We start from the raw sequence: 25458 nt of genomic DNA, 5'->3' as shown, positions 1-25458 counted from the left end.
TTGAGATCCTACAGTTTCTGCCTACATGAGGCTGAGACATTTTGTCCATAATCACACACTGTGTCTAAACAGGGATTTAGCATTAACTCTGCTAACGTTTAAAACAGCTTCAGTAGATCATATCTCTAACATTGTACTGCACAATGTACTATTTAAAAATTCAAATAATGAACAACACAAAGTAGCAGTTTAATATAGCCTTATAGCGGGCTATACCGGCTATTAAAGGCCAGCTGCAGCGTTAAAGGCCCGAGCCGAAGGCGAGGGACTTTAACAAAAGCAGCGGGACTTTAATAGCGGTATAGCCCTGCTTCGAAGGGCTATAAGGCTATTAGAACATTCTGCCACTAGAGGACAGAATGTTCTAATAAATTAAACAAAGGCTTCTCGAAGCTCGAGGGGATTTAAATCCCCTCGAGCTTTGAGAGGCTTTTGTAAAACATTGGAATGTTGCTCTGCGGGCCTTTACCGGCCCTTAGAAGCATGGAGCTCTCCATTGTCTACAATGGAGTGCTCCACATTCCAATGTTCTAATAACTAATATAAAGAGTTTAAATAGATATTTTTTCAAACAATGTTTGGATCCCCACTTCCTTTTCATAGCGGTAATGGCCAGATGGTGGCCGCTTAAGTGACTGAAAGAAAAGGCATTTAATATTTGCAGCCAGGGGATGAGAGTCCTCCAGCAGCAGAAACAGCTCATAATTTCTTATTGATGGTCAGGAAATTGAGGCTTGCAGATCAGTGGAAACAGAGACTACTGAAAGGTAAATATTGAGATCCTTCCAGTGGCCACTTAAGGGCTCAGTGCTGATTAAAAAGGAGGTTTGTTGTTTTGTCAATCAGCCATATCTATATTTTGAAACCACTGAAAGCTTTATTTCACCAGCAAACTACATTCAAAGGTGGTTTTCAGATGTTATACATTAAGTATTTATCTCAGCCAACAAAATGACAGGATCCAATTCTGAGGTGAAATAGAACACTACTTTAGAGGCTTTTGTAAAGGGAATTATACTCTGGGCCTACAATCAGGCGGGGAAACCATCACCCAAACTATATTTGTAATTAGACTTTCTGGCTCTGGGATTAGAGGGAAAGATTTGCTCTGATTCCAGTACTTTCTTAAAAATCTGGAGTAGGCTGTTTTCTTAGCTCCATAGAGATCAAACTTCCATCCCATCTTGTGTTGGGCCCCACCAGGGTCTTCCCGTAACCCCACACGATGTCATATCTATAAGTTCCCACTTGCCAAACTTTTCGTTTGGCTTCCACACTTATGTCAAAGACATTCATGTTGTCTTCAGGATGGCTATCAATCAGCCTGCATTTTCATAAATGGAAGAGAATGAATGAATGAATAAATGAATAAATGATATGTTTATAGGGCGCCACAGCTACCCAAACATAGCATTCCAGAGCTGCAAATGACAACCCCAAACTCAGGAATAAAAGGAATTGTCTGTATGGGGCCTCCTCTCTTTTGAATTTCTCAAAAAGTTTCAAGTACCCAACCTGCCATAGGCAGGGCTAGGCCCACACACCTGCTCAGCGCCAGGATATTCTCGCGGGTGACAGTGCGCTTTACAGATACAAATAACATAACATAGTAAACCCAGTGGGGCAGCTAGGCACTTTGCTGCCCATGGCGGACTGTGCCTTTCCCGCCCAGCGGCACCGCGGTGCGGAGCGGGGTGGGGGGTGCTGCCGATGATTTTTCCGTTTGACGCCCCTGCGGCAAACTCATGTAAGAGGGGGGGTGTGGCCCCCAAAACTCGTGCCTCCAGGGGTGGACCGCACCCTCCTTGCCGCGCCACCGTAAACCGTATCAAATGCCGCACAGATGTCAAGCGGAATCCGTGCTGCCACCATGATCCAAAAGAGGATAGAGGAGTTCCATGACGCGGAGAGCGGCTGAATACTTGAACTGTGTAAGGCTGCCCAGGGGGGGGTTGCACAGCGGCCCGCCCCTTGGAGGGCGGCCGCCTTAGTGCCACAGGAAGGCACAGGGGTGAGAGGTCGAGTCCCTGGGATAGACCAAGGGAGACCCCAGCAGATAGCTGCTTCCGGCGGGGAGGAGTCAGGGGGTACATATTCTGTCTCCGCCCCCTCCTCGTCCCCTCCTTGCTCCTCCCCATAATGCCCGAGCAGAGCGTCGTCGTCTGCTGGGAGGCCTTGCTGGCCACTCGACAGATTCATCGCACTCCGACTGATGGCGGATCAGTAAGGCCGTCTGGCAACGGATGTGTCCTGAGTGGCCGTCAGGTGTGAACACAGCTCGATAGGTTGCCACACCATGCCTCCAGATGATGCAGAGCATCATGGGAAGGGTTCCGCCCACAAGGTGCCCTCGTGGCATAAACTGTGGAATGGAGAATGTGTCTGAGGACACCAGAAGAGCAAGGAGAGACAGAGCAGTGACTTGCTGTAAGACATGGCGCCTGCTGTGTTCAGTACTGACTGGAGACTTCACATGGCCACTCAACACAATGTAATATGAATATTCACTTGAGTGTGATGTACCACATGTATGGGGGGTATTTTGTATTATTATACCACTATTGACCATTTGAATAAAACAAAATGAAAAACTGAAGTATTTTGGCACTTGATAAAATCTCTAAATTATTATCTGGTCCAAGCTCCTCATTTTATCAACCTTAGGAGATGGAAAGTTTGAGGCAGAGTTGCAGGAGTTCAGACTTATGCCTTGCTGGTCACAGGTAAGTGTTTACACCAGAAACATATGCAGCCCAACTGTGTACTACTGCAGACACATCTGAATTACAGATTACCAAAGGATCTCAGGGGGAAAACATTAGCAAGCAGTGTACTATGTTATCAGGTTTGCAAGTGGTTACACGAACCACAGGGACATCAACACATTAGGATATTTTATGATAATGGCAGCTTGATGCAACTGTTTACATACTGTTCTCTGCAGTATGTTCAACAGCCAATTTAGAGATCTCCAGTATTATACACTGGGAGTTGCAGGACCCAAATCCATCTCTGAGGCATGTGCCTTAAACACCTACGCCATCTTACAGCGGTCAAACCTAGCCACCATATCTAACTGGTAAGATTGCTTAGGGTTTATTGTACCTACTGTTGGAAATTGTGCGGAGATTGCAGGTAATAGGTTTGAATCTTGTTGCAGCCAACTCAACCTTTCTCTCTCAGTGCTTACAATAACAATACAAGATAAATTAATGTCGCCCCTAGTAAAATGTATATTAAACGAGATTTTAGTAAGTTAAAATCACAAGTAAAGGTGAGTGTTTGCATATATATATATACAATAAACCACGTTGTCCCTGCACCTCCTTTACGGCGAACAGAGACACCACGAATCCCGGAAATAAGGCAAAGATGGTATATATATATATATATATATATATATATATATATATATATTTATTTTTTTTTATTTTAAAGTTCTGTAAATGGGTGTGTCACTTTTATGTGCGCGAGTCTTAAACTGCAAATTATGCTTTAGGCAAAGGTGTTAAGCTTCTCAGGCTTCTCTTTCAGGCTCTGGCACAGGTAGGAGGGCTCTGCTCTGGTTGACAGTGACGGCTGTTGTTCCCTTGTCCCTTCTCCCATTCCCTTTGTTCTCCCACAAAAGGGAAGGCAGGGGACTGGTGTCATCTGTCTTGAGGTCTCTTTAGGTAACTGCGAATGTCTAGCTGGATCGAATTACTCCTTTACCTCCTTCTGGATGGGATTGTTCACGGTTCTTATATTTCCCAACGCTGTGTAATGCGCTCTTAATCAGTTTCACAATATGTGTATTTAATCTTTGCTATGTTCGGCTTAATCAAGGATTGCTCCTTGTGTTTTGATGTCATCCCTCTGACTGTATCATTTCAATGCTTCTTTATTCCTGTTACTGCAATGTTTTGTAAGGGCGCTGAAATCCGGACAGGTGAGTTTGGTTATAGGAAATAATATTTTAATATAAATAAAGAAATCATATGAAGGCTGATCTGTATTTCACTTAATATGGAGATAGTAGCTAGCTATTTGTAACTAGCATGCTGTAATTGTATTCATAAAATGGGGTAAACAAGATTATACTAGTGTGTATATGGTGTCACTTCCTGTTATGTCATGTGTGCTGTCAAAAGGCATGTGATGTCACTGTTGCTACTCCATGAGGGTGAATGCAGTTTCTGAACAATGATGATTGAGGGCGGTGAGTTCCCTTGTGACTGCTGCACATATCAGACTGTAGAGTGTTCATGGCTGATTGTTTCTTTTTCAGGTCTTCTGGTTGGCTGGTTCCTTGTTAATCATTGGATTTGGATCGGTGATCAATCCAACCGTTGGATGGCGTTGGCTTGTCCGTGTGGCCTCCATACCAGGCATCATCCTAATCCTTGTGTTTAAGGTTAGTAAACACATTTATTTTTGAAGCAGTTTCTTTCTCCATTCGTACTTGTAAACTTGTTTACGTTGCTGTGTGTTCTAGCCTACCCTGAACAGCACAGCTCATTCAGAAATGCATGGACTCAATTCTGATGTTCCTCCAGTTAGAGGTCCCTCATACTCCTTGGCTGTCTATCACATGAGACACACGGGCGCTCCAAATCTTATTGGGCTATTTTACCATATTCAGTGACGTTTTACATGGGTAATTGATAGATGGTCTCATTGATTTCCTTCAGTGTCTCAGGGACATCTGGGTAATACTAGAAAACTTGTATTTGTAATGCAAGCTCTTGCATGTTTATCTAATGTTGATCGAGAAAGCCCTTCAAGGTTTACTGTCCACCATGGGATAGTATCTGAATGTGCAATAAATACTGCGTAATACTACATAACATGTATTTTTAATGGAAGAGCTTGTATGTTAATATAACGTTGGTCAAGAAAACCCTACAAGAGTTCCTGTCCACCATTCAATATTAACTGAATGCGTAATACTGTGTAATACCACACAACATCTATCTACGATGGAAGCGATGCGCTTCCATGTTAATCTAATATTGGGCTGGAAAGCCCTTCAAGATTCACTGTCCACCATGGGATAGTATCTGAATGTGCAATAAATACTGCGTAATACTACATAACATGTATTTTTAATGGAAGAGCTTGTATGTTAATATAACATTGCTCAAGAAAGCCCTACAAGCGTTGCTGTCCACCATTCAATATTAACTGAATGCGTAATACTGTGTAATACCACATAACATCTATCTACGATGGAAGCGATGCGCTTCCATGTTAATCTAATATTGGGCTGAAAAGCCCTTCAAGGTTTGCAGTCCACCATAGGAGTATCTGAATGTGCAATAAATACTGCGTAATACTACTTAACATGTATTTGTAGTGGAAGCGCTGTGCTGGCATGTTAATCTACTGTTGGTCGAGGAAGCCCTTCTAGCTTTCCACTCCACCATGCAATAATAAATGAATGTATAACACTGTGTAATAATACATAACGTGTTTGTAATGGAAGTGCTTCCATCTTAATCTAATGGTGGTCAATAACGCCCTCCAAGGTTTCCACCATGCAATAATAACTGAAGTCCTTCGGCACAATTGTCACTCACCTGTCTATGAAGCTCTTTTGCTTTCTCTTAATGGTGATTGGTCCAGTGCTTAATTGTTGCCTTTGAACTTGGCATTCCTGTAGTCCAAGCTTTCAGGTCCCACGTGATCTAACTTGTCTGATCATTAGAAATTCACTAGGGCCACATGGATTAAGCATTTTTGCGGTCGGAAAAGGCCAATCGGTCCGTTTCCCACCGCAAAAATGCTTTTACATATGTATGAAACACAAATTGCTATTCGGAAACACGTTACTGAATCGCAATTTGTGTTTGCGATTTAGTATTTGTAAGGGGCGTGTTTAGGGCGTCCCTTCCAAATACCGAATCTGAATGGTAGGTATAAATGTTTTGGGACCAAATTTCGGACGTAAAACATTCATATTTTACCGACTCCTTGAAGAAGGTGGTAACCCATTTGCAAATGGGAAAGAGTCCCCAGTGGGCCCCTTCCCCTTCGAGGATGGATTTTTTTTTTAAGAGCAGGCAGTGGTCCCACGGACCACTGCCTACTCTTAAAAAATGAAACTGCAAAGTTTCAGTTGTTCTTTTTAAATGCATCCCGTTTTCCTTTAAGGAAAACGGGCTGCATTAGAAAACAAAAAAGACTGCTTTATTTAAAAGCAAACCCCAGCAGGCCACCATCCCTGTGATGGTGTACATTCCTAATGGCTCGCAAATTGCAACCTACCTCATTAATATGCTTGAGGTCGGTCTATTTGCGACCCATTAAGAATCGCTAATGAAACTGAAAGAGTTTCAAACATTAGGATTAGCGATTATCTAATGATGATTCGGAGAAAATCGCAATTAGGTAATCGCTGCTCGTAATGATGATACATGTGGCCCTTTATCTCCTATTTGCCTTGTCTGACAATACTGGAAACATGTACAAATGTACTAAAAAACATAATTAAACTCAAAACTACAAGCAAAGGCAAAGCCAATAGGACTCTGCTCAAAAAGGCAGAGCAATTGGCTTCGCTAATGATTTATTGCCAGAATGCTAACATCTGCGCCATGATGTATGTGCACGAATGCTCAGCAATTTTGAAATGGGTCTTTGGTAAAAAAAAATTAATACATTCTAGGATGCCTGGTGATGCATGTGCACGCTTTGTAATGCATGTATAGTGATGCTTGGCATACATCTTCAATTTACTGATCTCGCATGGCGATGGCCATGTCAAGCCAGTAAATTGGATGTAAAAACTAAAAGTGGTAGGAGTGTGAAAAAATGAAGCAAATTGCATTTGTTGGGACCTCCTCAAAAATAATAATAAATGAATAAAGATAACATTCAAAAAATGAAAGTATGACAGGGAGCAGGTTAGGGGGTAAAAATTGATTGAGCATATGGCCGAGCAGTGCACAAGAAAAGCAAATGGAATGAAGCGAGCACAAATTTTACAACTGCTAGACCCTCGTCAAAAAATAAATGAATAAATGCTAATAAGATTGTAAACCATCTATTAATTAATGGGTCCACCAACCAGAGGAGAAGGTGGCTTATCGTATGGACCGCTTGATCCTGCAGCCGGGAGGATACCACCATACACTTTATATTGATCCCCGGCGACTCCTACTGGAGGGACCGACTAATTGTCAATTTCTGGCATACAACCTTACAAAAGCTCGAATGGGAAAAGAACCTCACCCCTCTGTGGGACTCTGAATTACTGGGCTCCAAGGCCAAAAGGCCGGGGATCGATAAATGGGACCTGAAAGAAATATCCACAATAGGGGAGCTATGCACTACAGAGGGAATATTTTCATTTGCAGACCTACAAAAAAAAAACACAAACTATCCCCTTTGAAGACCTTTTGATATTTACAAATTCGACATGCTCTCCGAGCGGGCTGCCCCCCGGAGAAGACTTGCCCGAATCATCCCCTCATGAATACAGATACTTGAGGAACACCTTGCCAATAAGGCTATCTCACTAGTGTACCAAAAACTTGTAAACAATTCCCCTGATACTTTAACTCAGTTACGAGAACGTTGGGAGGTAGATCTGGGTGAACTGCAGGAGGAAGACTGGCCTGAGGCCCGTGCATCACCTCAAGAGGTTTCTATCCGACTACATTTTCGCATAGTGCAACTGAAGAGACTGCGCAGGGGCTATATCTCCCACACCACATTGGTAATAATGGGTAAGCAGTCTGAAGCAGTGTGTCTCAGGAAATGCAGGCAAATAGGGATGTTTTTTCACACCCTTTGGGAATGCCCAGTGATCCAATCCTTTTGGAAAGCAGTGGTATTGTGCATTAGTGATGTCACAGGTGTACCCTTATCCCCATCTGCAAAATGGTGTCTACTTAATGTTTGGGAGGCCACAGATCTGAACCGCACTGAACAAACATGGGTTACATTGGGCATGATGATAGCCAAACGCAACATAGCTCAACAATGGTGGGACAAACGCGCCATCCTTTGGGGGATGGAAAAGAGATTTGGATTATTGCATGATAGCTGAAAGACAGTATATGAACAAAGAGGATGTCCCCAGCAGTGGGAAAAGATTTGGGGAAAATGTAATTTATACAGAAGAAGCCAGTGTGCAGCCCTGAGAGGTAATTCACAAGATTTTACACCAAGGGAGAATATATTATGATTCAGACTACTGGTAATGAGAATGTAATCACACGCACCCGCTTTTTGTAATATAAGAACTTGTGACACAGCTTGTTGAATTCCAAATTGACACCCATTAACTGTATTATACTGCGATATTGGTAATGTGATGACGGCTTTGATGTTAATAAACAGACATGATAAAAAAAGATTGTAAACCATGATGGGGAGCAGGGCAGGAGAGTAAAAATAGAGCACACAGAGAGGCACTGACACGCTGAGGAGAGAAAAGAAACACATTCATACAGTGATAAATACAAACTATGACAAGAGTCCCATCGGGTCAGCAGTGGAAGGACACGACTCATACAATCAGAACACTGTGAAACCAAAATGTTCCTGGGCAGAACAAACACAAGAATAGGGAGGAAACCCAAAAGCAACTGAATTAAAAAAGGCAGTAAAATAGATTACAAAATGATCCAACCATGAGCCAACTCTTAGGCGCCCATTACTGGTTCAAGGCTGAATTATGATCCCTGCTGCGAGGAAACGGGGCGTATCATATGGTGTGGCAGTGCAACCTCACCGTGTGATACACTTTCCAACCTATTTAGTACCCTTGGATTTCATCTGTCAAACCCTTAGCTCAAGCCTGGGTTGGTGTGGCACTGAGCAGCAAGGCTTGCACAGAAGAACGAGTGTTAAGCATTTAAACAGCACCAAAACAATTGAAGAAGAAATCGGCACAACACTCAAGAAATCCGACACCAATTTATAAAAATAGTCTGTATTTTTATAAGACTCTAGACACTAGAATGAAAAAGATCCACTGAAGGGTTCCGGAGATATGTATTTTACAATAAATCATTGCAATTTAATTCAACCGCGAACATGCCTTGGTAAAGTCAATGAGTTGGAGACTTAGAAACCTTTCCAAAGTACGCTTAGGTAAGAGTCAAAATCAATGCAGTGGGTTAGAAGTAGTTGGGGCGACCAAATCCAGCAAGGTCCTAAAGAACAGTTACCGTCACAGTAGAAGTCGTCCATCAACAGTTCCAGGCACTTTATCCACATTGCAATGGATTCCTATGGAGTGGTTGTGATACTAGGAATGAAGGAGACTGAATATGCTCTAATAATGCTGTGGATTCAACGTGGTTGATGGGTGTCCTCCTGCAGGGAATCCTCAGCCCACGCAGATGGTGAGGGGGTCCTGGTTGCAGGGTCTATGTCCCACAAAGCCCTCTCCGGTCTGACTTAAGTGCAGTCTCCACTGGACTACCAGTTGACCTTTGTCGTGGTCCCGGGTCACTCCTTCCTGGGTCAATAACATTCCATTTGAAGGTCCCAGAAACTCTCTTACATCACTCCCTGCTCAGCGAACTCGGGTGCAACTCTGTGCATTGGGTCTTGGCGGCTGTGGTAGCGACTTGAAGTTTTTGGCTACCAACTTGCCCCAGCATACTTCTTCAGCTGTTGTGTCCCTGAACTGTGAACAAGAGGCCAGTCAGCTGGCCCTTGGTGTTCTCTTTACTTGACTGGGCTCTGGAAACGACTTCTCCTTGAGCAGTATATGGCAGGCACAGTCCTCTCTTCGCTAGCCACCTGGGGCCACAGGTGCAGTCCTCATCGATACAGCCTCCCTTTGCTGGTACTCAGTGCAGCAGGGCAGTCCTTCTTCGGTCCTTCCAAATTGGTCACGATCTGAGGTATGTGTTCCAGAGGTCCCCCTTTTATGCTCAACAGGTGCCTCAGGGCAGGAGATGGTTGGTAGCCAATAGGCTACCAGGTTCCCTCCGACCTGTTGGCCACTTCTGCAGAGTGTGGCATCCAGCTATCCCAGGATGCACCATTCTGACAACTCCCAAGATAGTGAGACCCCTCTTCTGGTGTACAGACCTTACTAGCCCACCCTGAGTTGTGGCTTCCTCAGGGCTATATACCCCTGGTAAAACCAGTTTGGCAACTTGTTTCTCCTCTCTGCTCCTCATGTCAGCCTGTCTACCTAAACAGTGGGGCAGCCAAACCCCTTTTTGTCCCATATCTGCTCTTCAATGGGAGCTTCACCTTTGAAGCTTGCCTTTTGGGGCAAATGGATTCCTGCAGGAGGTAGGTGACAGATCCCTGGCCTGTAATCCCTCAGAGTTCTCCTTCCTGAGAGTGGTTATCAGGCCTCTTCAGGAGTCCAGAAACCTGTCTCATGGAGCAGGCTCCACGTGTACCCGGGAAGGCACAGGACTTTTTAAGGCCAACAAAGTGGAAGCTGCACACTGTGACAACTACATTAATTTCAACTTGAGGTACAAGTCTGGTTTAATATGACGAGTTGTTTGATACTTTGGCGGCCATCTTTGGTCGTACCGTTCAGGAGTTAGAACAGCTGAGGGGTCAGTTTGTAACTCTGCACTTGCCAATTTGTCAACCTAGTCCTACTACAGTAAAACAGTGGTTTTGCATGTTTTACTGTCATACCATGTAAAGCATGTGTCCTGCCTGTGTCATCCTGCCTTTAGGGCTCGGTAGGCCTGCCATTGGTCTGACTTACTCACATGTCCAAGGGAACTGGGTGCTTTGCCATTGCTTTAAACAGCAAAGTCAGGCTAGCAGTGCACAACTTCTCTACCAGTCTGCAGTAGTGGACTGGGGAAGTTGTTTCACTTGGGGGACCTCCAGGGTGGCACAATCAGTCGTGCAAGCCCTGGGGTACCCCTCTAACTTACATGCCCTGACTACCAGGGTACCATTTACTGGGGATTTACATGTAAACTAGCCATTTCTAAAGGGGATCAGCCATTTCGATATATACTTCAGGGTCTGTGCACTGGCACTTAGGTCTTGTTAGAAGGCCTCAGTGCACTGTCAAAGTCGGAAAACCAGCAGCATCAGTCGAAAAACTTGGAGGTGACCATACAAAAAGAGGCATTTGCTTACACGTACGCAGACAGGAGTTCGCGCAGAGACTTTTGCTGCATTTGCCACATAATCCATAATCTGCCGCGTAATCTGCAGATTTCAGCAAAAAAAACTTTGCTTCTAGCTCACATGGTTTAAAAGATTTTTAAAATGCAGCAACACTTGTTTATGTGCAGTGGAATGCTCTTTGCAAATCTGAACTGATAACCTTTCTGTTGCTTAAAGCTATATTTGGGAGATGAACTGGTATTAATGAGGTGCAACTAATGCCCATACAGCGTTGCCAAGTTTAAAAATGACAAAATAATGAAGTAGGATTATTACAAAACGTGATGCATTATGCCACGTAATTTGGCTTTTCTTGCCACTTAATTTGACCCTCTCCTGCCGCATAATTCAGTGACCTTTAGTATACATAACATATAGAATTAGAGATGGGTAACTCCAAAGTAGAGGGATATTTTCCATTGAGGAGTTCTCAGTGACATCAAATAGACAACAAGAGTGAAGATCAAGGTTGATTTGGACCTCAGCCTGGGGGCCCGACCTCCTTGGCCAGCCCCCGGAACCTAAACATGAAGTCAAAAATCTGGGAGTTTGATTTGACTCCAAACTCATCTTCGAGGATCAGATCCGAAGCACCGTAGGGAAGTGCTTTGGTACCTTAAAGGCCCTTAGGAAAATCGTTGGGGCATATTCTCAAGAAGCTATCTCTGAGTTAACAGCACTTTATCCCAGCCAAAGTTGTGATAAATTTATTGCCCCATTCACAAGCTGGTGTCAACAGCCCATAACACCAGTTTACTCGTGATATCAGCCGCAAAAAACATCACCACAGATGACCCCGGCAACTATCGCTATTAAGATGCAGAGTAGGCGTTCCCGTGGAAAAAGCCACAACAACACCACTCCGCAACATTCTCAACGACCAGCCAGATCGGCAAAAAGACCACGAAACAAGCAATAAGGCGCGTTAGCAGCAGGAAATTAACACCTGCTCTGACCTGATTCAAAGTAGGACCACAGCCTGCACCACAAAATGGAGCCCAGCCCAGACCCACACCTGAGGAACAGATGCTATGGAGCCACTGATCATGCAGCTCAGAGCCCCAACAGGGCTCCAACACCCACCGCCACCACCCCCACCCCCCCGGACACCCACCGCACCCCCCCGGACCAACACTGAGGCAGCGCAGACAAAGACAGTGACCCTCCGAAAATGCACCAACCTCACAGACCCAAAACCAGAGAATGTCATTGCCCACTACATGGCCAAAGGGACAACCCTCCTCCGCATCCTGACCACCATTGCCCACAGGCTGACGGTACCAACACAGAGGACAACCAACATCCCACCCCAGACAAAGCTGCTGGCCATGCTGCACGTGTTGGCCTCTGGTACCCTCCAACCAACATCCGCCTGAGACGGACGAGTCACACAGCCAGGCCAATCCAAGTCCCCCACAACGGTCATGGATGACACCATCAGCTTGGTACCCCACTATCCATACTTCCCACACACTGCGCAGGAACAGCTGGAGACCAAGCAAGGTGTGTATGCCACAGCTGGCTTCCCGCACGTGTCAGGGGGCAATTGACTGCACACATGTCCTACTAGTGGCCCCTGGCAACACTGCACACATTAAGCGCAACAGAAAGCGCACGTATCCCATCAATGTGCAGGCAATAGTGGACCACCGGGATTCCTCCGCCAACGCCGCCGCAAACCACCAAGGCAGTGTGCATGATTCCTACCCCTCTCGACAGTCCATCAACAACCTGCGCCACCAGGATGGCATCCACGGAAATGCACTGCTCGATGGCCAATACCAAATGCACACACCTCAACTCCACAATCATGCAACACACAACACAGGAAATGCATACATCACAAGCTCACATACAACATGCACACCCACCAGACACAACAGCACAACTCACTGTGGGAACCTGGGCTAGCCATGTACATTAGGCATCAACGGAATGGCACCTCGGCCACACAACAGCAGAATATCGGAAGAGGTGGGGACCAGGCATGTGCGAAGGAGGCAAGTGACCCATGAATGAGACTGTACACAATGCCAAGGGTGGCGTGGATGTGCTGGCCAAACTGCAGTATGCAGACTACACACATATCCATGTTGACACACACCACTGGTGTCCGGAGTGTAGTGGACAGTGGACGCAACCATGTCACCCCTGCCAGTGGGGAAGATCGTGGAAATGTAGCATGTTACACCCCCCCCCCGTAAGCGTCAGCAGAGGGGGCTGGCCCGGCGTACGCCAGGCCAGTGTAGGGGTGTAAATAAGAGGCACGTGACTCTGGGCGTGGTTCTCTTCCGGAATGCCCAACGTCTCTGCCAGGGTGGCGCTTCTCACCCCGCCACGAGGCCGATGCCATGAGCGGTGTTGCCAGCGATCCTATGTGCCTGCTGCACCCCGGGACACTGGTCATCAAGCCAGTCCTGCCCGCGCTTGCACACACAGGCCTCAATGCCCACCTGCTGTCACTAGCGTGTGTCGAAGAGGGCCCAACGCATGCCGGTGCAATCTCCAACCCCGAGGCCTGCGACCTTGGCAGCCTCCTCACACCATCACTGCCTCCGCAACACTGGCCCGCAGTACTCCTTTCACGTTGACGTACTCCACCGGCATGCACAGCGGACAAGTAGGTCACACATTTGGAACTGAGTCTTGATTACACCATGACAGAGCACATTAATTATGGCTGAGTGTATGTCACTATACACCCTTCGATGTGGTGCCACCAGGTCTTAGGGGTACATCACAGCCGCAAGATTCTGTGGGCCCACGCGTACTACTGCTCTCAGCCTACGCTGCGATCGAGTAGGTCACAGAATTGGAACTGAACATTGATCATTCAAAGGCAGAGTACATATCATTGCACGCAAGGAGAGGCGTAAGAGGATGGCGCTTGTCAGTCAGGAGGAAAAAAGTATCATCGTACGACAAATGACCTAGTGTCACTAACTCTGTGCATCGCGAGCCTACGACGCGTGGCTGTGGCCCACAGGTGCTCGCTGCCTCTGGCCTACACTGCGGTCCAGTAGGTCACAGAGTCTTGATTTGGCAATGCCGGAGTACATATCAGTGTACCGGCATAATCGCAGACTGCATCCCCTCTCAGCCCCGGTGCCACCAAGTCTGTTCCCCGACATTCATGAACACTCTCTGGTCGTACATTTGTGGCATCTGAGTCTATGGACTAGGGGGTAGTTTTCATCCTCATGCAGCTGATCCATAAATTGGTGGTTGCAAGGTAGCTGTCGCTTTCCACTCCTCCATTTGCTGCTTCCGGATCGCTTCTACCCTCTGTATCATGCCCTGGAGGACACCTTCCACTGTCCCCCGCAACCCTCCACCACATTCACCTTTGACGAGGACCCACTCAGTCTGCATGGCCCTACCTCAGTGGACCACAAGTCACCGTCCCGTGAAGGTGTGCCTGTGCCGGCTGCTGTGCATCTGTGCAGCTCAAGTCAGGGACCGTGTCTGAATGAATATTGGATGACCTCTGTGACGGTGGTCTTGGGGTCATCAATGCCATGTGCATGTGGCCCTCCGCTGTCCGCTGCCTCTGGCCTCAACTGTGGACCACCAGGGCTCACACATCTAATCGAGTCCTGACCGGCCCGGACGTCGCATCGCCGCAGGAGGCACATGCCACCACCGCCAGGGCCAACTCCAACCCCCATCTGCCAGAGTCAAAACAGTGGTACTGGCAGACTAACGGAGTTGCTAAGACCTGTCATGGATGTCATCATCTGCCTGATCCCCTGCTCAGCACTCCAGGTGCCACTTACTCAGTGCACCGCAACCTATGGACCATTACTGATTGAGTTTTGTGCTGTGCAGAGGCTGCGCCGCAATGTCACCTCAGGCAGTGTGTGCGGCCTGGGTCGTTGATGAGGAAGTTGATGCAGGTCTAACACACCCCACTGCATCTGCATCAGGAATATCCTGAAAGGACACAATCCTACTCATTTTCATTACATGAGCGCGCTCATCTCTAGTGCCCCAACCTCAGTGTACTGTAACTCACAGACACTTCTGTTTGTATGTTGGGTGACCTTTGTACTTGCTACGGCTCCCTCCATGTTGCTCAGCAGTTGACTCTGTTATGCAGGTGTTTTCTGTTTCCATTGCACCGGTGATCACTGTACAAGTTGTTGCTAGCACCAAGCATTCCGTGCGGGCTGCCTTATACTCACCCCACACACATCCAGCACAGGCGTCACTCTACATGTGGCCCTGCCAATAAAGGGGCCGGCCACACGTGCCCATAGCCAGTTCAACATAAAGGCAGCGGGTTGGAGCTTGGACATGTAGCTTTGTCATCACCCACTCGTTTTGTAAGGGTAGTGGACTGAGCCGTCATACACAGAGCCAATGTGGGTGTGTGACTGATATGTGCGTGCCCCTGGGCGTGGTTCTGTACTGGAAAATGTGCATCTGCATGTGTCTCTATGGCAGTGTGGGTCTCCTTTGTGGGATGTAGGTGGTCCCTGAAGGGTAATAGACACCCACGTATGTGATCTAGTTCGACTTCCATGGATTCGGACCACACCCGCACCTGTTCGGCCACCTACTTTTGGCGTTCTGACACCTGGCATTGGGGTGCCATGTGTGGGTCGGTGGAGTGTTGTGAGCCAGCCGTGCTTGTGGGTGCTTCATGCTGTGTGGTCTGTTTCAGGGGCTGGGTTCTCCTCTAAGTAGCTTGGCTGCCCTGGTCCTGGTGGTGGGTTGCGTGGGATGTCCCTGGGCTGTTGTAGGGCGTCGGTGTCGAAGGTGTGGTGGTCCTCTCCAGCATCACTGTTGTGTGGTCTTCTGTGCTCTGCTGGAGGTGTTGTGTGTCCCTCTGCGATGTGAAGGGGAGATGCATGTTGACATTGTGTTGAAATGTATGTTGGCGCATTGTTCTTGTTTACATGCAGACTGTATGACAATGTACATTGTGACTGTTTTGGAGGTGCAGGATTTAGATGCGGGACAGTGTACATTTGGACTACATGACGGATGTGAGGTTGTACGCGTGCATTTCCATTTCACATTTTCCAGCTCTGTCAGATGTAGTAGGCCTGTTTCTGCGCGTGTGCTGAGCCAGTTGTGTCCTCTGTTCTGCAGTGTCGGGGTTGCACATTGTACCACATTGTCGTCAATGTGGATGTGCAGTTATTGCTATGTGTGTGTGCTGCAGTGTGCCACGGGTATGAGGGACATGATCCAGGGTCATTGTGGGTGTGCAGTGTGCTTTGCATCGTTGTGCATATGTGCCATGGTGCCCATCTCCCCCCGTCCCCCATGTCCCTGGTCTTTACTCACCCTGTTGATGTTGTGTCAGGTCCTCCCGAGCTGTGTCCACACTCCCGACTCCTTGCACCGTCTCCACACTGTTGACTGTGGCCTCCGTTTCCTCCAGCTCCTCCTGTGGCGCAGGACTTCCACCTTCTGTCGCCGTTGCTGCCTTCCTGTCGGCAGCGGCTTTGTGCCTGGTTTAGATTTTCACATCATGCCAGCGCCTCTTGGCCTCCTCCATTGGCCTCCTCGACACTCCGAATGCATTCCTGGTGGTCTAATTGTGGGTCAGTTGATGGTAGTGTTCTATTACCTCCGTGACGCTGATCTGATTTTGCTGCGGACTGCACCCCGTCTTTCTCTCCCTCTTCTCCCTGGACTTCCCTGACCCTGCTGGTGGTCTGTTGGGGTTGTGGGGTTCGCGTTGGCCTCTGCGCTCGGTCAGGGTGCATCCATGTTGCTACGCACTTTGGATTGTTTCTGGTGGGTTGTTTTTGTAGCTTTTATGTTGCATTTGCCCGCCAGACAAGTGTGATTTGCAGGCCTGCCACTGGTTTTCGCATCTTTTTGTATCGCGATTGGCCTCATTGCAGCTTTTTTTGCATTCGTGTTTCGCATTTTTGCGGCATGGCGTTGATTTTAACGTGGCCATTTGATGCATTATCTGGTGACTATCGCATGGTACCGCCGTGTTGTGAATACTTAGTTAACATGGCGTCAATTTCCCGCGATAGACTGCGATGTTGAGAGTTGCGTTAAGTTACTTTTGCGATGGTTATCACAAGTTCTTGAGAATATACCCCCTAGATTTAATCCCTACAAAGTTTCGTAAAACCATTGGACATGTCTGTATCTGGGGCTACTAAGGGCAATCTGAACCTGCTTCAGAGAGTACAAAATGCTGCAGCTTGGCTAGTACTCAATCTTCCTTGAAGATATTCCGCCCCTGAAACTCTTAATCAACTTCAGGGGCTCCCAGTGACTAAAAGAATCTAGTTCAAAGCCATGTGCTTTTGTCGTTGTAATCGTTCCCAGCTAGGTCCTAAATATCTGCGCTCCATAAACCAACCATACATCCCCTGCTGTGATCTCAGATAATCTTCAGCAAAACTAACCAGGATTCGTAGGGCACTTAAAGCCAGACTTGGGGCTCGTTCCTTCTCCTTTCTGGCTTCCAAAATTTGAAACTTTCTCCCCCATGATCTGAGAGCAGCACCATCAGATAAAATCTTCAGAACAAAATGAAAACCTGGCTCTTCCGCTCTTCTTGATTACTACCATGATATCTTCCTGTCTGATTCATCCTAATCTTTTTCTCTCTTTCTGGCGGTCTTGGCCTTAGCGCGGGGACACACCGTCTGGTATAAACCAGGCGCTTTACAAAACGCATTATTATTATTCTGCTAAAGAAAACACCACCCCCACCCAAACAGAAAACATATAACATGGCCTCCTGCCACCCCACCACCCTCTGCGCAATCCCACCCCCTTCCAACCCAAAACTATGCTCTCCACTCTCACACTGTGAGTGAGAGCTGGCACCACACTGACAGCAGCTCTGAGAGAGCCACTTGTCAGTGCTGCTTTATTTCCCTTCTCAGCACGGACCTGCTGAGAACCAGACTGACAGGGGAGGAGGCAGTTGGCGCATGCACAGCACTACCTGCTGTCTCCCATCTCTCTCATGTCTGTGGAGACACAGGTGAATCCGTCATTCTGTCGCAGCGCCTGGGTTTCTGCAAACTCAGGAGAGGCGTGAGAACAAAAGAGAAGTGAGCGTTTCACCTGGGTGACATTACAACAGGTTGGTTTAGTACAGTAGTGACCACTACAGTGAATAACTGGATTCTGATACAGAAATTCATGTTAAGGCTCCCCTGGAAGCCATGTACTACATCATAACTGTTACTCATGTCTAACAAATCAAATGTTCATAGTCCATTAAAAGACTTCACTCACCCTTGAGGTGATGGTTTATTTATATGTTTATTCTCTCTTAATATACTGTTGCCTAAATTGATTGCTGCCTTATGATTTTATAGGAGGAAGATTTAAAACAATGATATTGCATAATTCTGTCTCAGAACTATGCCCATATTCCAAGTTATTTTCTACATTGAATTCTCTCACTGTGTACAAAGATCAAAAGACAGAGTCAGGAAATCTCTTTCCTGATGACCATGGTTTTGCTTTTTGTGCGGCTTGGCCATGATCAGATTGACAAATCTCTCGCTCACCTTAAAAACTAAACAAGTGGATTGGCCATTTTACTGCTCAGTAGTGTTAATCCTACCAGCACTCCTGTAAGAGTTATAATGCCTGGGAACATGGTGGCAGACGGGTAGTAGTGCAGTCTCTCCATCCTGCCTAAAGTTCTCATTGGTCTTCTGTCCTGGAATTGGTAGGGTTGGTTGCCCTACTCAGCTCTGTTTAATCAATCAATCAAGCAACCAAACAGCATTTGTAAAGCGCAACCCTGTCACCCCTAGGGGTATCTGGGTGCTGTGTTTCCATCGAAGAGCCAGGCTTGAGTCTCTTTCTGAAGTCTTCTAGCGAGGAGGCTGTACTGAGCTGGAGGGGAAGGTTGTTCCAGGTCTCAGCAGTGACCTAGGAGAAGGAGCGGCCACTGCTGCAGCTGCAAAGGATGCAGGCAGTGTGTGCAAGGGCAAGTGAACAGGAGTGCAGGTGTATATAGGGTTGGCGGAAGATGGTTGATGTTGGAAGAGCATGCGAAGTGTATGGAAGCAGGAGGAGGTGACTACTTTGACTTGTCATTTCATGGTCAGTAGGCTGTCGAGGATGATGCGCAGTTGTGTGCATGGTCAATCGGTGTCTGTCCGAGTTTTGCAGGCCACCAGCTGTGGTCTCATGCAGAGGTGTTCTTCCCAAGGATCAGTACTTCGGAATTGAGTAGGAGACAGTTGTCTTTCATTAATTTGTCTACATTGATCATGGCATCGCGGGAGTTGATTTAGATGTTGGTGGGGTCCTCGGTGAGCGAGAGGAACTATTGAGTGTTGTCTGAGTAGGAGATTATGTTAAGTCCATCTTCTGGAGGGGTCATATAGGTGCTGAACAGGGTGAGGCTGATGGATGATCCTTGTGGTGCGCCACATATGATGTCTTTGGGTGTGAAGGTGAAGGGAGGCAGTCGGACGCTATGTATGCGTCCTGTTAGGAAGGAGACAATCCACTTGAGGGTGTCTTGTTGTATGTCTATGTTGTGGAGTCTGTTGATGAGGGCATTATGGAAGACGGTGTTGAACCCCGCAGAGAAGTCAAGGAGGATCAGGGCCACAGTTTCTCCACAGTCGAGAAGTGTTCTGATGTCTATTGCGGTGATCAGCACGGTCTCGGTGCTGTGATAGGCATGGAATCCTGATTGTGGTGCATCCAGTAGGTGGTTTCGTTCCACGAATTCGGTGAGCTGCTGGTTAATGGCTTTTTCGAGTACTTTGGCCAGCCAGGGGAGCAGGGCGAGCGAACAATAAGTTTTTGAGATCGCGGGTGTTAGAAAAGGCTTTCTTTAGGAGGGGTCTGATAGCTGCATGTTTCCATCTGTCCGGGAAGGTTGCTGTGGAGATGGAAGTGTTGAGGATGCTGGTGAGTTGCGTGCTGATTGGGTTCTTCGCGAGGTTGTAGTGGTAGTGGGGGTAGGGATGGTGGGTACCCTGGAGTGGATGGAAGACATGATGGCTGAGATTGTTAAGGCGGTGAGCGTAGAGCAGGTGGTAATGGTTTGACTGATGTTCGCTAGTTGGTTGAGGTTGGTAGGGTTGAGTGTGGCGAGTTTGAGGTTGAAATTGTTATAGATGTTGGCAATCTTGCTGTGGAAGTAGTCTGAGAGAGTGTCGCAGAGCTCTTCGGAGGCATCGATGGTGTTCTCTATGGCTATGGGGAAGGAGAAATATTTTACAGGGTTTTTTTTGCAGAGGTTTATATAGCGCAAACTTGACCCAAATCCAATCAGGTATATAGCACCAGTTACGTTACATGAGGACACACATTCATTTTTTGTTAGGCACGGGGAGATGAAGTGATTTGCCCAGAATCACAGGATGTTCAGCGTCATTATCGAGACTTGAACCCAGTTCCCCAGAGCCGAGGTGGAGCGCCCTAGCCGTTAGGCCAACTCCTCTCCCCAAGTTCCTTTGGGTGGTTGGCCGCTGAGTCGGTGCAGGTGATGCTGGATGCTTTCTTGGCTTCTTTGACGTGCTGGTGATAGCTGCTGTGGGCTGTGTTATGAGCTGCTCCGTCGGTGGGTTTCTTCAATTGAAGGCAGTTGCGCTCAATGGTCCTGAGGTCTGGGGTGTACCAGCTGGCATGTTTTGGAGGTCTTGTTGGATTTTGTAGGTTTCAGTGAGGCAACTGTGTTGGTGCTATCGGTGAGCCAGGCAGCAATGTTCTGGACAGTGTGGTAGAGGTCTGGTGAGTCCTCAGGGTGGGGGTGGTGAGGGTCTGTGACCACTGAGTTTCGGTGACCTTACTCCAGCTGTGGTGGGAGAAGATGAGGTCGGCGAAAAGGATGTACTCGAGAGTCGATTGCTGGGGGTCTGTAGGTGAGGGTGCCTCTTACCATGGTCTTTGCGTCAGTTTGTAATAGGAAGTAGAGGTGCTCCATGAGAGGTGTGGAGTTGTCGTTGGTCAAGGTGTATCTGACGGTTTCTTTGAAGACGATGCCTCTGCCTTGCTTGTTGGCACGCTCTTGGTGTATCATCTTGTTACCTGTGGGAGTGGTGGTGGTGATGTCGGGGTTCGAGGATGGGTTGAGCCACATTTCGGTGATGAAGGCAACATACATGGAGAGGGTGGTGACGGTGTCCCAGATTTCCATAGTGTGTTTGGAGAGTTAGTGGGCGTTGAGTAGGATACAATGGAGTGGCTGAGGGGTGTCCTTTGTCTTGGAGCAGGAGTGGTGGAGGATCTTTCGTAGGTTGTGTCGCAGGAGAAGTTGCAGTGTTGGCAGGTGAAGGGTCCTTTGGTGGATTGTGGGAAGGAGACACAGCAGTTGTTTCTGCGTCCACGGTCTAGGAGTTCATTGGCGGTGTACCGTTGGATGGCAGGAGTGCCTGGGGTCCTGGTGCTGGGCGTTGACAAACCGGTGGTGCGTTGGGAGCACACCTGCTTTGCGCGTCAGCTGCAGTGCCATGCAGAGGCCTCACATAGTGGTCCTGGCTGGTGGCCCTATTGGACCTGGGCACTGGGCAAAGACCTGGGGCTGGCAGAGCAGGGACTTGGACAGCAGGCAGCAGAAGGACAGGGACAGCAGGCAGTGCAGGGACAGGGGCAGAAGGCAGCACAGGGACAGGGACTGCAGGCAGTGCAGGAACAGGGACTGCAGGTAGCACAGAGGGAAGGACTGCAGGCAGCGCAGGGACAAGGGGTGCAGGCAATGCTGTTTTTTTTCTCGTTTTTTTGGTCCTGAGGAAGAAAGACATGTCGACCTTGTAGGAGGTGACTCATTATAGTACACCATCTACACCTCCCCACTTTTACTATTCTCAGCCAGGGAAGACAATAAAGTATTTTCGTTCCACTAGCCAGAGAATTTTTAACCATCTCACATTTTCTTTTCACGATTCCACGAACTACACATACTCACCAATCACTGAATAAAGTACTCCTGCGTCTACGTAAGTCATAGCACGCCCCGTCCCGTAGAGGGGCGGGAAGACCCAAATGATGAAGCATGACTCTGAATCAGGTTTCAGTGTGTGAGGGGTATTTTACAATTTTTTTAAACATTGCCCTTCCCACAAATTGAGAGAAGGAGCTCTGATCCTTTTGCACCATTTTTCACGTATGGCTAAACACTTCAAATAAAAATAAAAATAGCAGCACACACATGGGTGCATATATATTCACATAATACATGGCAGAATCCCTATGTTGGATAATAGTATCAAGAGGAGAACGATTCTACCTTTTTCCTCTTCACTCCCTCCTTTGATTTTTTTGATAATGCAGGGACAGGGACAGCAGGCAGCGCAGGGACAGCAGGCAGCCAAAGGACCAGAACAGCAGGCAGCGCAAGGACAGGGACTACAGGCGGGGCATGGACAAAGACCGCAGGCAGCACAGGGACAAGGACTGCAGGAAGCAGAGGCGTAGAGGGGGCAAGCACATTACCTTAAGCTGTGGGTCAGGCAAAAGAGGGGTAGCCTAGCCCAGCCTCTTCAGGGCTCTGCCAGGCTGAGACAGGCCCACCCTTGGCCCAGGCTCCGCCCATGCGCTTCCTCCAATGCTGGAGCCGCAGGGTTGCTTAATTCTGCGCCGGAAGGTGTGGAAATTTAAAGACCAGCTAGCCCCGCCTCCGGGGCTGCTGGGAAATGGAGTCTGGTCTGGTGAGTCCCTGAGGGAGGGGGTCCGAGGCGCACTCGGCGCAGAGCAACAGGCAGGCAGCAACAGGAGGGGAAAACACCTCCTGGAGGGAAGGGCAGAAAGTGGCTTCCCATGATAATGGAGCTGCGGTGGAGATTTAGTCTGAGCTGGGATGCGCGAAAATCTAAAGACCATCTGTGCCGGCCTCCGAGACTGCTGGGAAATGGACTGTGGTCCGGTGAGTCCAGAGGTCACTCTCAGCACGGCGCAGCAGGCAGGCAGCAGTAGGAGGGGAGAACACCTCCTGGAGGCAAGGGCAGAAAGTGGCTTCCCACAATGCAGGAGCCACAGGGGTGCTTTATTCTGCGCCGAGAGATGCAAAAATCTAAAGACCAGCTGGCCCTGCCTCCATGTTTGCTGGGAAATGGAGACTGGTCCAGTGAGTCAATAGGTGAGAGGGGGTCCGAGACTCTCAGCACCGAGCAGCAGGCAGGTAGCAGCAGAGGCGAGAACACCTTTGGGAGGGAAGGGCAGAAAACGGCTTCCCACAATGCGGGAGCCACAGGGGAGCTTTATTCTGCACCAGGATGTGCAAAAAGCTAAAGACCAGCTGGGCTCACCGTCCAGGGCTGCTGAAAAATGGAGTCAGGTGAATCCGGAGGTAGGAGCTGAGACGTTTTAAAGCGTGGGCAAGGTGGGCTCTGGCCCAGGGCCCAAGGCCCCAGCATTTCAGGGGGCCCCCTGATAGAGCCAGCTATGTTGTGCAGAGAGTCTTGCCCTGGTGACCTTGAATACTTTTTAAACAGATTGTTGTAAATAGTGTTTTTCTTTTATTTATTTTTTCAGTGTAGGAGAGTCTATTACAGATATTTTGCAGACAAATGTGTTTGTTTCATTCAACATCCATATAAAAGGTTTCTTTAAGATCAAGACAGGACCTCACATATGTGAAATGGGAGGGTGTGACAGAGATTATTCGCAGTAATATTAGTAAACTGCTGCTGTATTACAATACTAAAAACACACATCACTGAGAGCGCTAGGTGGCGCTAGCCAAGATGGCCGCGCCGAGGTAGAGCTCCGCGATGCCTGACCCCTCGCATCCGCTCATCCTCCGTTGCTGATGGCCTGGGCGCGCTCCGCTTCCTGACGCTTGCGGAGGAGCTGCTGCCCCACCCCCGCTGCAATTTTGGGACGCTTTGGTGCCGCGGGGACTGAGTTCTGCTAGCTGGATGCGGCACCGCTGCAGGGACGTACACTCGGCCAGTTCTTCGACCGGCGGCGCCCGCTACGAGCGCCCGCGGCGCCACACGAGGGGCGCAGGCCGCAATCTGGTGTCAGTTGTGTGGCGGCGGGGGAGACCCGCGGGGGAACACCTTGGCCTGCGGAGCGCTGCGGGAGGGGCGACGGGTCCCGGACGCCTCCCCGGACCCCCCCGGCCGCAGGGCCCTGATCGCCGGGCGGACCGGCCCGGATGCTAGGAGCTCGTGAGACGGGGCCCATCTACCGGATTGCCACCATCCGCCGCACTGATCTGCTCTGGCCTATGGTCCGGGGCGTGCCGCGGGGGACTGCTTCCTTCTTCCCCCCCCTTGCCCCACTGCCCTACACGTTTGGTGGATTGGCTGCTGGCAGGGCGCCCTCGTGGAGGCTGGGCCCCCCCCTCGGGGCCTGTGGTGGGCCCCACACAGGAGTGGTGTCGCGCTCTGGTGCCTGAGGCGGCGATTTGACGGGGAGGTTATGCTGGATTGGTGCTGCCGGGCCCCCCCCCACCCACTACCCGCTCCCGGTGTGGAGAGGTGTACGCTGTGCCCGCGGGACGCCTGGGACCTGCAAGGACCCCGAGACAACGCCGATCAGAGGTGAGAGACGCGCACCTGCGCGAGGGCTTGGACTCCTTCCTGGTGGTGGCCGAGAACTGGTGCGAACAACGCGACGGTGCCCACGACAGGTGCCGGCGTCGGCGGTTGGCGGCGGGGGCCCATCGCCACACTGGGATCCGCGCGCTCCCCTCCCTCGTCGCCCGCTGGACGGAGAGGGCCCCCTGTTTCCCCCCCCCTCCTCGGGGAGAGGTTCCTTTGCCGATCGCGGCGGGGAGCGCCGCCGGAATACGCCCGAGAGGCCGCTGCGGGGGCCTGATTGGTCGCGGGCCCTGTACCTGGAGCAGCGGAGAGACTCTACCACACTGGACCGCCTCTCGCGGGGCGGCGGCACCCCCGGCGGCCCGTCATACCGGGGTGAGGGCACCACCCCTATCCCCCGAATCCGCACCGGCTGGCAGTGGGGACACTGGGACGGCGAGCCACGCGGCGCCTGAGCACCGGCGCACGCGCCCTGAAGGCAGTCATGGGCAAGGAACGGGGTGCCAAGTCGGCGGCTGCACCCCACCAGACCAAGATTGACCGCTTCACGACCTCTGAGCCCCCCGGAGCTGGGGGGGAGGCGGCGCCGACTCCTGGCACGGACCTTGCCGCCATTCTGCAGGCCATCACCGCCTCCCGCACGTCCTTGGAGGGGATGGTCGGGGAGGTGAAGGTGGACGTGGCGCTCCTCCGACAGGATCTTCGCAATGCCACGGCCCGCATCACCGAGACGGAATCCCGCATTTCGACCGCGGAGGACGACATCCGGCAGCTCCAAGATCAGGTCCGGGAGCTCACGACCCACTCCAAGGAACTGCATCGGCGGGCAGAAGATGCCGAAAACCGGGCCCGCCGCAACAACCTCCGCTTGGTGGGCTTTCCGGAGGGGGTGGAATCTGGCCGCACCGATGAC

The 25458-nt window shown here is 49.4% G+C and overlaps 1 protein-coding gene across 3 annotated transcripts in view; it reads left to right on the top strand.

The window, feature by feature from the left end:
* SVOPL (SVOP like) overlaps window positions 1–25458 on the top strand; it is a 321589-nt gene that overhangs the window by 182473 nt on the left and 113658 nt on the right. For all 3 annotated transcript variants that reach the window (XM_085652034.1, XM_085652032.1, XM_085652033.1), the window contains one exon: window positions 4268–4393. In XM_085652034.1, coding sequence (XP_085508160.1) covers window positions 4268–4393 — 126 coding nt within the window. The remainder of the gene's footprint in view (window positions 1–4267; window positions 4394–25458) is intronic.

This window comes from Triturus cristatus, chromosome 4_1 (assembly GCF_964204655.1).
Source record: "Triturus cristatus chromosome 4_1, aTriCri1.1, whole genome shotgun sequence".
NCBI lineage: Eukaryota > Metazoa > Chordata > Amphibia > Caudata > Salamandridae > Triturus > Triturus cristatus.
Note: the sequence above shows the minus strand (reverse complement) of the source record. Positions and strands in the feature narration are given on the sequence as shown.